The 14,273-nt window shown below is 38.9% G+C and overlaps 1 protein-coding gene across 1 annotated transcript in view; it reads left to right on the top strand.

The window, feature by feature from the left end:
* Positions 1-5,310, top strand: part of B3GLCT (beta 3-glucosyltransferase) — a 50,234-nt gene extending 44,924 nt beyond the window's left edge. The window contains exons 14-15 of the mRNA XM_083855427.1: positions 72-216; positions 3,390-5,310. Of these exons, the coding sequence (XP_083711553.1) occupies positions 72-216; positions 3,390-3,557 (313 nt within the window). The 3' untranslated portion in view covers positions 3,558-5,310. The remainder of the gene's footprint in view (positions 1-71; positions 217-3,389) is intronic.
* The last annotated feature ends 8,963 nt before the right edge of the window (positions 5,311-14,273 follow it).

Below are 14,273 nucleotides of genomic sequence, written 5' to 3'. Positions count from 1 at the left end.
ATATTTATTAATTACAGTTAGTTTGTTCTTTAGAAGTTTTTATATGTTTCGTGTGCTTTTTTTTAATTCAGGATGGTTTTCAGCAGAACAGCTGTTCAGAAACTACTTGCTAGCAAATGCCGGTGTTACAGCATGGATGCACCTGATGATATGGTCCTTGGGATGTGTTTCAGTGGCTTGGGAATCCCTATAACACACAGTCCACTTTTTCATCAGGTCAGAGAGCTATTTTTGAGTATTAAAAATGTATTTCACTTTTTAAGTATACACATAAAAGAGTTGTAAGTATTCAAATTCGATCCATATGTAATAACACTGACCAAGAACCTGCTGCTGCTTTACCTTGGTTCTCAGCAAAACAAGACTGATCAAATAAGAATTTTCTCATACAATGGATTACTGAAATGCTTTGCTAGTTTATATGATATTTTAGCTAACCTATAACTACATTTTATTAGAAATGCAGTCAGAGGCGAGGATTTTGAAATAGAATTACGAGCCACGTGCTTTGAATAGTAGTCATATATCCTCTAAGGGAAAAAACCTACAACACAATACCTTTTCTTCAGGTAATGGAGAACTAACTAAAATTTTTCAATAAATCTGCCTGCTCTACTTATCTGATTTTGTATTGATTCAGTATTTACTATTCTGAAATACCTCATTAGTGAAGATATAAAATATGAAATTATTGCTTTTATGGTGGAGTCTGAAGAATGGTATAAGTAAGATAAATTGCTGTATGCTGGCACATGGGAAAGAAAGCTTACAAAACATAATTTTCCTGTGAGTTTGGGAGAAAAGAGCTGGTGTAGATTTTAATCTTGTTTCTGTCTTCCACGGTATTTAATGAGCTAACTGTAGTGTCAGAGTGGAAAGCATGATGCATTGAGGCTATAGAGATTTTCTTCCTTATAAGCCAAGTAAACCAAATCCTTCTGTGCTATGAACAAGAAGCACTAGAAATGTTTTTCCCAAACAGCGCGCAACTTTTTTAAAAGTCAACATTTAAATTAGTGTAGCATTTGATGTTTTTCGTGTGTCAATCTCGTTGAAAAACTGGGAAGACCTGCATATCTGAATATGAGTTGAGAATAAGATAATGAGCTACTTGAGAATTAGTAAATTACCCTGTAGTTCAAAGCAGCTGTAAATGGAAGGGGGGAGTTTCTTATTTAAATTGTCAGCTTTTCCTATGTTAAGATTCCATTTCTGATTAAATTTACTATTTAGAGAAATGGGAAGACTGAGAACATACTATTCAGTGTTTCAATTCCTTGTCCAAATAAAAAGTCATATCTGTTTACTCTGCTGTTTTATCATTGTTTACTCCTTTCAATATAAAAAGAAAACAAGTCGTGTATTATAAAATCAACAGTTACTGAATAAATTTGCTTGCACAGGTGTTAAAAAAACCAAAACAGCAAATCAGCCTAATTAAAAGAGAGTCAGCAGAACTCATTTTCCAAATTTTTCAGAATGATCCTTATTCAAAAAAGGACCTCTTTGTTATCCTTAATAGTGTGCATTTGATAGTGAGTCACTTTGAAAGTGAACTCCTAGCAGTTTGATTTTCCACATAGAAAATTGCACTTGACTTGACTTCTAATTCATCTTTACTGTTGCTTGTAACAAATTCTATTTAACATCCCTCAAACAAAAATTAACCACAGGGGGAAAACTGAATAAAAATTGAATGTGCTTATTTACAAAATCCACTATTGTGCAAAAAAAAAAATATTTTAAAAATGAGAACCAATTTTGGATTTTCTGTCAACCAGAAAATAACTTTTTAAGGACTTGATTGAAATATTATGGTGTGTGATGTTCTTTGAAATATGTGAATCTGAAATTGTTCTGAGATATAGATCATGAAAAAGAAGCAAAGATATCTTCATTCTTGGAGTGTCTGTGATGTTTTTGCTCACTCTTACTGGTTTCCTGCTGCCTACTTGCTGAGGCAGATACATATTCTGTAAACTGTTCCAGAGGTTTTTGACATGATGAGATTCTTTAAGAGAACAGGAACCTTCACATGTTGAGTAGCAGCCAGAATTTTAGTCTTAAATATAAAATCTGGGCTAAAGCAATAATATTTGGCTTTTCTAGAACACCAAATACAAATTTTAGCAAAAGAAAAAATTAGAGTTGTTAGAGTAGGTATCATTATTTTAGAATTATCGAAACACCAGAATTTTGTCTACAGCTTACTTAAAAGCTGATTTATTTTCAAACAGCAAAAATCTGTGGTCACAGATGTATAAAAACTGTCTCTATCCAAAATAAATTCTTCAGGTTCTTGAAATCTAAATGTTATTCAAAGTGTTTTCAAAAGTCGTGAGGGATATAGATTCCCTCTTGATTTCTCCAGTGGAATTTTTAAAAATAAGCACTCTGTGTTTTAAATATCAGAATTTAAAAAAAACCAAAGCACCACTGACACATACTCAGATTACATAATGTCAAACTCTATTGCCTAATTTTATGACTGTAACACATACAGAACTGCATGAAGAAAATTCATAAATACCACCATAAGTAGGTGAAGCGTGCAGTATTGAATTAGTTACCAGCTTAGGCATCAAATCAATTATTTGTTGTCCAAATCATTCAATTTTCTTCTTCTTCTTTTTTCTTCTTCTTCTTGTTTTTTTCCCCTAGATGTAAAACACAAATGTTTGCTCTCCATGCATTTTTCTTACAAAAACTCTAATGGCAAAATGTAGTTGTTTTGCCAGGGACCACAACAGGTGGGAATTTTTTAATGTGATGACGCACTTAGTGCCATTGAACTGCCAGAGAAAATGAAATACATGTGGAGCATTAGGACAGCAGCTGCATCTGGTAGCTGTGTTGTAATTCTGTCTAGTTTGATATAGCCTGATAAAGAATAACAACACAGTTTTCTGGCACCACAATGTTTGGAACCTTTACGTATCATAAACCACATATTTTGGCTGCTTATGGCCTTGTTAGAATCCTACGATCACAGTGGCAGTGCTAACAACTCTCATTAGAGGAGGAAGAGAATATAGTTTAAAATAATGGTCATTATTGAGCCAAAACTGTATATTTTAAAAGATTTCATACTAACTACATTGTTTGTTGCTTGACTTTGGAGATGGTGCCCATTTCATCCTGAGAAATAGGACATGTTTAGTATCAGTGTACTTCATTCCTAGCATGATGACTGCAGTGTGAGTTGAAGATTTAAACTGTTGCCTTGTCAATTGATACAATAGAATGATGTTAAAAACCTTTTGTTACCATCTTGTGTATTTTGTCAGTGCCATATTGTTTTGTTACATGGGCCATTGAGCAGTGATATATTTTAAAAATTATTATTCATCCTTAAGTACTGGTGTTTTTGCTTTATTCTTCCATCTTAGGCAAGGCCAATGGACTACCCAAAAGACTACCTTTCTCACCAAATTCCAGTATCATTTCACAAGCATTGGAATATTGATCCAGTGAAGGTGTATTTCACATGGCTGGCACCAAACACAGAAGAGTCACATAATGAAAAGAAAGTTGGATATAACAGAGAGGATTTATAGGCAGTAGAAGAATGTAAGTGTTAGTTACTATTTTACAGCTGAGAGACAGTCACTACTGTGATTTTTGTTTTGTTTTCACATTGTTCATCTCTTCATGACATAAGAAGACAGTGTTTTGTTCCTGTTGGTTGCATCCCTTCAGAGCAATGGAAGAAGGCACTTAAATGACTTTTAGATTCTTTTCCTCCACTTGGTTTCTTTTTAGAATGTTTTTGGGTTTTGTATACCAATGAACTTGACTCACATTTAAGAGTCTTGTACAACTTGACCTGTGTTCTGCTTTGGACTTGGTTCGGAGAGTATCAATTTGTATTCCCTTCCTTTGCTCTCTCAGAAGCTGAATTTATGTATTTGGGAGCCTAATATTGAATAAGTGTTGAACATCTGTTAAACATCATCTCTCACTGACTTACAGAAAACAGTTCTCTAAAAGGTTCTGGAACAGTTTCTTGATAAGTCATAGAGGACACTTGACTTTTTTCTGCCACCAGGAGCTAGATTGTGTGAAGGCTGTGCTCCTTTATGCTCATTTCAGATAGAAATACTGTCGTTTTCTGGAGTAGCTGGACCTGGCACGAAACCACTGTTGTACCTTTTAAGTTTATTGGCATTTGTGTGGAATGTCATGTACAAAATGGAAAAAAAGTTTAAGGACAGGGATTTCTTAGGTGGCCACGGGAGGTCACTGTGGCTCCTTTAGAAACCAAAATCACCGTACATCAATTTGGCAAATATAAAAGTGACTCTTAAGGATTTTTGCAGAACTAAGATTTCAGTATTTCTGATGTGTGCATTTTAATAGCATATGAATGCCAGCTTTAAAAAATTTGTAGTATCCCTAATTTATATCATCAAGATAGGTAATTTGATGTATACAACAAGTAAAGTGTGATTCATATTTAAAACACTCTTGAATTTTTTTTTAGTAATTCAGTTTTGTAAAAATGTTTGTACAAAAACTGGCTTTAGTATGTTCTAAACTAATTTTTATATTGTAGAACTACTTTTAAAATGACCGCATATGGCACTTGTATGCTGTTATTTAACTTGGCTTGCTATATTGTAACCAAATACAGGGTCTTAAAGCCATACTGCTGAAGTAATTTGTGTCTTGGTTTCCTTTAGTATGTTAAAAATTGATTCCACTCCAAAGAAAAGCAATAGTTGCTCTAGAGTCAAATTTGGGGAGCCACTGATTCCTGTCTCAGCAATTACTGAACTTGTATAAACATTTGTTTGTGAATGTAGCTTGTGGGTCTCTAAGCATTGAATAGCAAGCACATATTCATAATAGATTCAAATTTCAATTAATAAAGAGCAATCCATGTTATGTCTTTTTTTCTTCCCACTACCAGTGCCTTAAACAGTAGACATTTTACTGATACTAGGACTGTGTTCTCTGATAGCATCGGTGAATTGTTAATTATGTTTACTGTTTGGAACTGTGAAAGCTAAAAGCTGAATAAAAGCATTCTTTAACCTTTTGTGCCTTCTTCATCTTTGCAAGCCAAGTACAGCAAATCCTTTAAGCTCCAGTGAATTAAGTTCATCACCTTAATTGTAATTACTGTTAGTTTTATTAAAAGGCAGCTTAATCTTTGGGGTTTTTTCATGTTCTGTCCTGACGTCCATATTTAGGTCAGTTTTCAGCTTCTAGTTTTGTGCAAATGGAAAATGCTGTTTCAATGAACACCTTGTGACTGGGAGCCTTGATGCTATCACAAAACATATTTCATTATCAAATTCTCCGAAGGTCTTGCAGCACAGTCCAGTCAGGTCCAGCTTCCAAATGGTGATATTTAATCTCTCCTTGGGCCCTGTGGAAGCAGACTAGATCAACAAAAGATTATTAGATTTGAGTCCAGGCTGTGTTGTACCTGTAGACTGCTTATGTAGATGTAGGAAGTCATTGACTTGTTGATTGATTGCTCTCTTAACTTTTATTTCTGGTTTGACAAATGTAGTAGTAGCTGTCCTAAAGTCCATCTTTTCCTTTGCTGTTAGCTCTGGGTTTTACTGCAAGGTTTCTGGAGGTACTAGTAAGCATCAGACTTTTGATTTTAATCTCCATAGTTTGGAAGGCAACAAAGCCATAATGTGCTCAAGTATTTTGCCCCCAAAACTCTGACTTTTGAGACCCTGCAGCAGCGTGACACAAATGACCTTCCAGTCCACCACCTAAATAAGATTTTTTAAAGCAAAGGATCACAAAGAGTTTATATAAACAAGATGTGAAGCCTTCTATGTGAACTTTAGTTTTAGAAGACTGAGGATGACTGAAACCTGAGGACAAAACTGTGTGTTAATGAGCCTGAACAGTACTAATGTTTCTAATGAAAATCAAGTGGAGTATAAATGGTGTAATGTTAAAGCAAATCAATAGAAGAGGCATTCACAACTCACTTGGTAACAGGCAGATTAAAACAGGTCTGCAAAGTTGATTGACTGCTTGAAGTTTCCTTTTCTGGGACATTGCAGGGTTGTGGCATGAAAAATAAAATCTGGGAATCATTACTGACTATTTGTTTTTAATGTTTATAGCATAAAAATTTTCCATGTATTAAGATTTTTCTTTCACAAAATTATTTGGTAGTTTGGTTGGTTGGTTCATCTGCCAGAAGCCATAAAACCCCTTGTGTTTTCAAAAGAGCAGATATGTAAATGAAGAGTGAAGAAGTATTTGAGGCCCACATTTGCTCATGAGCGAGAATTAGAGCTGTGAATCAATTTTTATTTCCCTACATCTGCAGTTGGCCCAGGCATGGAGAGACTCAAAAGGATCTGACCTTTGTCTCTTCTTCTGTGATAAGGAAAATGGGCAAGAGGCTTGAGGCAGCTTGCAACCTGGGTAACTTTATTTTTGTGCAGGACTGTGCCCTGATGCCTGTTCTAATGGGTGCTGACTGGAGGGAGGAGTCCAAATTTTCAATTCTTTAACTTCTCATAGTTTTTATTATCATGGCTGGAACTAGAATGTCTCAGCCAGAGGCCTGAGACACCATTCAATGAGATTTGGAAGGTGAGATCAACACTGTTTAAGACTGCCATAATTATCTACTGTGAACACCTCCAAGGCCAACGGTGCCAGTGCATTACCAAGAAACATGGAGAAGTAGTAAGAGATTTGCTTTTTGCAACACTGTAAAACTCTGAATGCTTTTGTGCACTGGACACCATGGTAATAAATATATTTGAGTTTGCTTTAATGCAATTGCTGTTCCTTCTTGTTGATATGAATCTAAAGGAGAGATTTAGAATTCTGAACAAAATGCTTCCTGAGAGTGTCACCTCATCATACATTGGCTGAGGAATCTAAGAGCACTTGCCTCTGCTCCATTAGTGCTGCCTAGTGTAGCTCTGTTGTCCCAGCTCACATCAGCATTGGTGGTTTCACCCTCTATACTACCCCTGTACACACATCTACTGTGTCAATATAGAACAAATTCACTTCCCTGGTCACACTGAGGATTTTTCTTTAAGTGATGATTTCATTCAGCAAAGAAATAGATTCAATATTGATTTTTAGGTAACAAATTTATCTCTTTCAGTTTGTGATGCACAATGTGCAAAAAATAGTTTTTTTAATACAGTCTCATAGTGGTAGCCATTGTGTAACCACTTGATTTAAATTCTGTCCTGAGAAGAAAAGTCCTCATGCTTTTCAGATCTCAGCCTATGGTTTTACAGGAAGAGACCTGTGGGACTAGAGGAAGTAGAGAGAGGTGAACAATCTGTTTATATCTACCTGCTTTTGCAGATTCCCTTGACTTGTTTATTTGTGCTCTTGTCAGCCAGGAAGCAGAAGTACCTCCACTGAAATCAGTTAATGAGATTTCTTCTGCTAAGACCTCCATTTGCATGACAAGAGTGAAACAGCTTTGGTGGAGTGCGTGTGCACTGGTTAGTTCTGAACACAAGGGGAAAGACACAGTAGAAATAATTTATTTAAAAATAAAAAGGTAAGTAGGCGTTATGCAAATGCATACAGAGGCCTAAAGGACTCACTGTCAAAGAAAGGAAGAAATGGTTTGGAAAAGAGTTTATGGAGAGAAGTGATAGGAAATTACATCAATGGAGTTTAATGAAACATTCTTTATGGGAAATCTATAGGCATGCTGCTTTTATAAGCTAAAAAGGAAATGCTAAGCTGTTCCTGTGGGAAATAAAATTTTAAAGCAATGCTTCTGTAAGTCTGAAGGCTTAAGAGCCTGACTGTTAAACAGAACAACTCCAAAAGAAGTTGAAAGCACTAGGCTGTTAATATTTTACAGACTCAACTTACCAAAAAAATAGTGTAAGCAGATTGAAAATTAATAAGCCAGTAAAGAAAATTATCTGCTGGGAAGATTATTGTGCATCATCAACTGATTTGTGCCCACTTATGTATTTCTAGCTGGGACATATCATCCAGATGAAGGTCAAATCAGATAGTTTATAATGTACCCCATCAAGGTCCTCATAGCAGAAACTCACATGTTGCCCTGGTTCTACAGGCACACTGCACTCCCATCTTCACAGGGGTGCTGTGTGACAGTCTGGTGCCTGCTCCTCAAAAGCCTGGGAGAAGGGCAAGAAATACAGCACATATTCCTCAGGAAGGAGGAAAACTGTAGGACTGAAGACATGTGAGTTCTTCAGTTGTCTTAAGGAGAGCTCTCACTGGTCCTCCTTCAAAGTAGCCATTCCCTGGCTAGCAAGGCAGCAGAAATTATGTAGGGTGTAACTCCCAGTAAACACAAGTATGAAGTGATAGCCTGGAGCAGATTAAGTTCAGCTGTAGCTCCAGAGGCATTGGCAGCTCTAAAGACAGTCCCTAGTGCTGATGGGTGATGTTGGCTAATACACTAGCCTTTTTTCCTGAGACTTCTTATGTTGCTAAGTGTTTGCAAGCTCCTTGAGGGAGCCCTTTACACAGAGCAGAGTGGGAGCTGTGCTCCAGGTGCAGTGCTTTGATGCAGCCCATGCTGTGGTTCCATGGCCCCATTCTGCCCAGTCATGTTCTCAGCCTCTCTTCTCCTGACAGACCAAGTTACTAATTGGTTGTTCCTCTTTTGGTTGCTGTTTCTTCAGTCTAAAATTTTAATGTTGATGGATCTTATGTTAACTAAAACATCTGATCCTACAAATATAAGTTCTGGAATGACTTTGCACTTAATAAACAGTGAAATACATTTTTTAACTAAATAAAATGTGGATAATCATACTATAGTTACCAGGTTATTATATTCTTGTAAAAAACTCTGTCACATGCAGTTTGAATGTCTGAAAAAGATACAATTTTGTTTCATAGGAGCTGGTTTACCTCTGCCATGGCTTGCCTCTTGTTCAGTTAAGTGATATGATTTACATGTAAACAATCCTTGCTTTAAAATATCATAATTGTCCTGCCACCATTGTCCAAACCCTGCTCTTGGGGACTTAGTGCTGGAAAGCTAAAGCTGCAAGCAGGGAAGTTTCTTTCTTGTCTATAATTTTGTCTTGTGCTCTGTACATCCTGCAAAATCTATTTAACACTGGACCTGTGAACTGAGCCATGCCATTGTTCCTGGCTTGAGAAAAGGAAGATGGAGCCCAGCTGTAGCTAGGCTGAAATACTCCCTCACTCCAGGTGAGTATTTAATTGACTCCCATCAGCATTAATCACACAGTCCTGAGAGGACTGGAGTCAGTGCTGTACCAGCTTCTTCTGGGTGAGCAGATCCCTCGTACTTCATGCCCCTCAGGCAGTGTCTCTCAGAGCTGTTTCTCAATAGGAACAGCACATTTGCACACAGAAACTCAGAACTGCAGAACACCCCAGGCTCCTCTGGAGGTCACATTTTCCAGCCCCCCTGCTCAAGCAGGGACACCTACATCTGACTGCTCAGGCTCATGTCCAGGTGGCTTTTGAGTACCACTAAGGATGCAGATCCCACCACTTCTGCAGGCAACCTGTGACAGTGTTTGATCATCCTCACAGTACAGGATTTTCTATGTTCAACTGGAATTCCCTGTATTTCAATTTGTTCCCATTGCCTCTTGTCCTGTCATTGGGCTCCACTTGGAACATTCCAACTCAATCTAATCTACACCTTCCCACCTTCCCTTCAGGTAGGATCTTTCCTACCTGAGCCTCTGTCTCTGAGAAGTCTCTGAAGCTACCTAAGTGGGGTTCAGATTCAATTTGGTTTTGTTTATTTGACAGTTTCTCTTTAACACGGCAAGGTGACTCCAGGCACTTCCCACAAGAGCCTGTTTACAGGTTTTTAATAACTGTCACAGTGCCAGGCATTTGCTCCATGGTGAGAAGCTCTGAGAATAATTAGCATCAAGGGGAAAATGTCAAAGAGATTCAAATGTAACATTTATACTAAATGCTACTGCTTTTTAAAATTCCGGTCAGCAGCAGAACAAAACCTCTGTGATTCCCTGTACCCCGAGGTTCATCCCACCCACACAGCTATGCAAAACAAGTTCCCCACTCAGAGGCCCTTTTCTCCTCCCTGCAGGAGTGGTGCCAGCAGCACTGGGAGCTGGAGAGACGTGCGAGCTCCTCACTGCCCCAGCACCCTGCACATGGCACCTTTCTGCCAGCCATGTTATCCACAGATCATGGCCCTGTAGGAAGTTGCCCGATCTGTCTGCATCACTTACATCACTGCTCAAGCCATCTCTCCTGTTGCCTCCCTTCTCTGCTTGGTTTTGCCTCCAGCCACCTGGTCACTGTGCCAAGTTCTCCAGTTCAGCACATCCCTCCCCCAGTACCAGCCATGAGTTATGTGACATGTTCCTCCTGCTGCCCTTATCCCACTAAAAATCAATGGGCACTTACTGTAATCTGGAGGTTTTAAATGGTTTGCATGTGAAGGAGAGTCAGTTTTCAATTAATCCTTTGCCCCCTTGCAGGGTTCATTACCAGTATCCAGCATAAGGTTTATTGCATCATCCCTAGGGATTGTACTTCAAGTGCTGGGGAAGAGATTTCTTCCAAAACCCACTTGCTCTGTGCCTTCCCTGACACTCCAATGTGGAAGTGCCCTCATCTTGCCAGCACAAATGTGACCTGCTCTTAAAAGTGCATGCTTTGGTATTTTGGGGGTCAGATCGAGGCTTCTCCTGCCAGAGCTTCTCTCCCAATGCAAAGAATGGAGGAAAAGTGTTTGTTGCTAAGGCTGGGCAGAGGGTTTAAAACATTTGAGGGGTTGGTGCAGGCATCTGTCTCCCTAAATGTTCACACGGAATTGCTTCCATGATGAGAAAAAAATTAATACATTTCTCCAGAGATGCCCCAGTAGGACTGAAGAGTCAGTTTATATCTTCAAAGCAGGTTTATATCTTCAGGAGCAGACAATTAACTCCACAGCAGTCCCACCACAGAGTGCAGAGCAATATAACTACTTTTACTCAGCTCTTGGGGATCTGACCTATGGGTGGTAACTTGGATATATAAGCTGTTTAAATTGGTAAGATACTAATACTGTTTACTAATATCCCTGGGCCTCTAAAATGTTTTCTTTCCTCCTTTAAGTCCTCCTCATTAGTGAAAAAAATAGTTATTATTGCAGACTTCCAGATAACCATGATATATTCTTCTCCCATCCACAAATAAAAAAGAAAATTAAATTCAGCAGCAATCTCTTTGGAGTGTATGCCTAAAGAGAATTTATAGATACGTATTCTACAATATGTATGTGCATTTATAAGACCTCTTTCAAAGACCCATGATTCTGTCAAACCTCAGTGTTAATAGCTCCAAGGAACTGATTTTACACAGTCACCACCATTAAAATCCTGTGTTTACATTTCATTATCCCTGGGGTAGGAAATAATGGTACAATACAGGGGAACATACAGGTACTGCTGTCCTCAGTAATTTTCTTGGGTGCAACTCATGTCTTGGTTGGCCAAATCCTTTCTGAAGTGACCTTTTCACCTGTGCTGAGAGGGATCCTGAGTGCCCATCTCTAAGTCTTAAGCAGAAACACTCCATGCTCCCTGGAGCCACTGGAATTCTGGAGCAGCAGTGGTGGACAGGTTGCTGTTGAAGGCGTTTTATTTTAGGTGGAGTACATACACAGCCGGAGGAGCAGCCCACAGATCCCAGGTCTTCCTCTGTACTGGCTGAGTGGCTGCAGGATCTGTTGAGATAAAGAAAGGTAAGGGGTCCCTATTCAGGTGACAAGGCTGCAGTTACTTATCTTTTTACTGAGAAATGTTAAGCAAAGTTCTGTTTGTATTACTGTGGATGTAGAGCATCTCTCTGCAGCACGGGGTCATTTAGCCCCTCTCACAGTAATTGTGAGCCAGAAATAAAAAAAATTACATGTGATGTAAGCTGGTGAATACTGGGCTTTTACCTCTCAGGCACTGTGAAGAAAATAGCAAGGTTTTCTTAATTCTGTATTTTTAGTATTCATTTTAAAATGCAGTCTTTCTAATTTAGCTCATGCAATCACTATTGTACAGATGGAAATATCCCACATTAGACAAATAACAAATCATATTTGAGTTGACCAAATCAACCCCTTCAGGGTGCAATTAATTATTCAAGAAGTACACATCCAAATGTTACATAAGAGCTCTCTTGCATCTGAAATTACCAAATATAATTAAAAATATATAAAGGAGGAGACAAGTAGCTTCAAATGACTTTGTGAACTTCTAATTATTTTCGAAATAGGTTCAAAGCCAGTGTAAGACTTCTGTGTCTGACCTGCATACTGGTAAAAGCTATGTTCTCACAGGTATGTGCAGCTCCTCGGGCAAAATCATACCATTAGTCCCAAATCCCTTACTATTTTACAAGACATGAGCTGATGTTGACTTCTCTGTGAGCAGAACTGCCTCTGAGATCACCAATGGCCATTGACACCTTGAGGCCCTGGTGCCCATGCTGCTCCTGAGAGCCAGCCTCTTGCCTCTGATATCTGTGTGCCACCCCTCTGCCCAGGCAGCACCAGTCCACAGCTCGTCTAAAGCCCTGCTCTGATTACAAACAAAACCAGGACAAGCCTTACATTTAAATCACTTGCTAGAAGGGATTATTGAATAGAAATGCATGAGAGTTTGTTTTTCCTAGCAGCAGGAAACAGGAATTTTCAACAATAAGCTATTGAATAACAAACATTATCATCTTTGCTGGGCAAGTGTCTCAGTTTTATTTATGAATAAGGGAGATAAAAAAAGGAGATTTACAGATTGAAAAACATAACAATCTTTTCTTTCTCTAGTATTTGTCAGGAGCTGTGGATCAGCCCTGTAAGATGGGCAAAGGGAAAAGCTTCATAAAAGAAACAGAGGCAGATTAACCTGGTGAGGCTTCTTCAGAAGCATGCTGCAAAGCTCCACACATTTCATCAATCCTGCAGGGGTAATTACAAGTCTGTCAGTTCCTCCTGAAACACTTTAACACCACTCAACTCTCAGAACCAGTATTGCTTAACAAATCCCAGGGCCTGTAAGACCCTTAGAAACTTTATTCAGTCTTAAATTTTGCTTCCCTTCTCTTTTCTATCTCTTCCTTTCTTTCACTCTCTTTTCTCCCTCTGGTCCCCAGCTTGTTTGGGTTTTCTTTCTTTTGTGTAGTGAACCTACCATTCAAACAGATTTAGCAGGGAGGCTGAGGGGATTTTACTCATCCACCCCAGCTCAACTAGTCTAGTATTGAAAATGCCCAGAGCACCTCAGATTTATTCTCCTGCTTGCCATTTTTGCCAGTCTATGCCCTCACATATGTGCGAATGTTGCTACATTTTGCTCCCACAGAAAAGATGGATGCGCCATTGGTTGATAGGGTCAATGCAGAGAAGCAGCACCCCAGGTCTATTTTGTGTCACTGATCCCATTGGTGTCTCCTGCAAGGAATACTCAGAAAAAACTAAACATGGTATTTTCCAGCTTCTCTGTTGCTGTAGTAAGACCCTCTTAAGGGCTAACTAGACAAAAAATAAATTCAACACCAAAGGGACCAATTTGTTTAATTTTTTAAAAGTAAACCAGTTCTTTTCATGTCTTAGAGTGCATGGCTTTGCTTGACATCTATAAAACAAAATGTTACTGTTTAGGTAAATATCGATCTTTACTCCAAATCATGCTTGAATATTGTAAAAATTTTACATAAGCTCAAGTATTCATGGACTGATGGCATCTCGGTTGTATTTCATCACATCCACTGAAATCTCTTTTTTGTGATGATTTAGTTCTCCCAGCAAAATTTCATTCAAAACCAGGCCTTGGTAATGGTTTATCATTGGTCAAGGTTTCTAAATGTAGTCACCCATAAAAATTTCTTCTCCTCTCCACTTTCAGATTTCCAGACAATGTCTATATCTACGGTCCTTCTGAGCTTGGCTGTCCGGCCAGCTTTGCTCTTTGGATACCATACAAACGAGTTAATCCTTTGGGTCCAGATTTCAGACAGAGACGTGACCTTGCTTGGAAGAATGGAGCGGACTCACACTTGGTGTTGCTTAGGAAGGTGTTTATTCAGGGCGAAAGCCCAGGTGGTCAAAGCGTGAGTGGTTGCAAGAGTTCTGGCTTGCCCTTATCAACATGGGCGTTACAGATGGAAATGAAGGGGAGGGGTTTAGGAACAGGGGGGCCGGACTTTGACATGTAGGGGAAAAAAGGGGTGTGGATGATACCCGAGGCCGGGCAGAGCTGCCTGGCTTGCCAGAGCCATCAAGTACCTGGGAGTGTCCACAGAGAACATACAAAGTTATACAATGGCCTAGGCCA

Source organism: Zosterops lateralis (assembly GCF_965231275.1).
Source record: "Zosterops lateralis genome assembly, chromosome: 2".
NCBI classification, from domain to species: Eukaryota; Metazoa; Chordata; class Aves; order Passeriformes; family Zosteropidae; genus Zosterops; species Zosterops lateralis.
The sequence above is the reverse complement of the archived record's forward strand: the minus strand, read 5'-3'. Positions and strand labels throughout refer to the sequence as shown.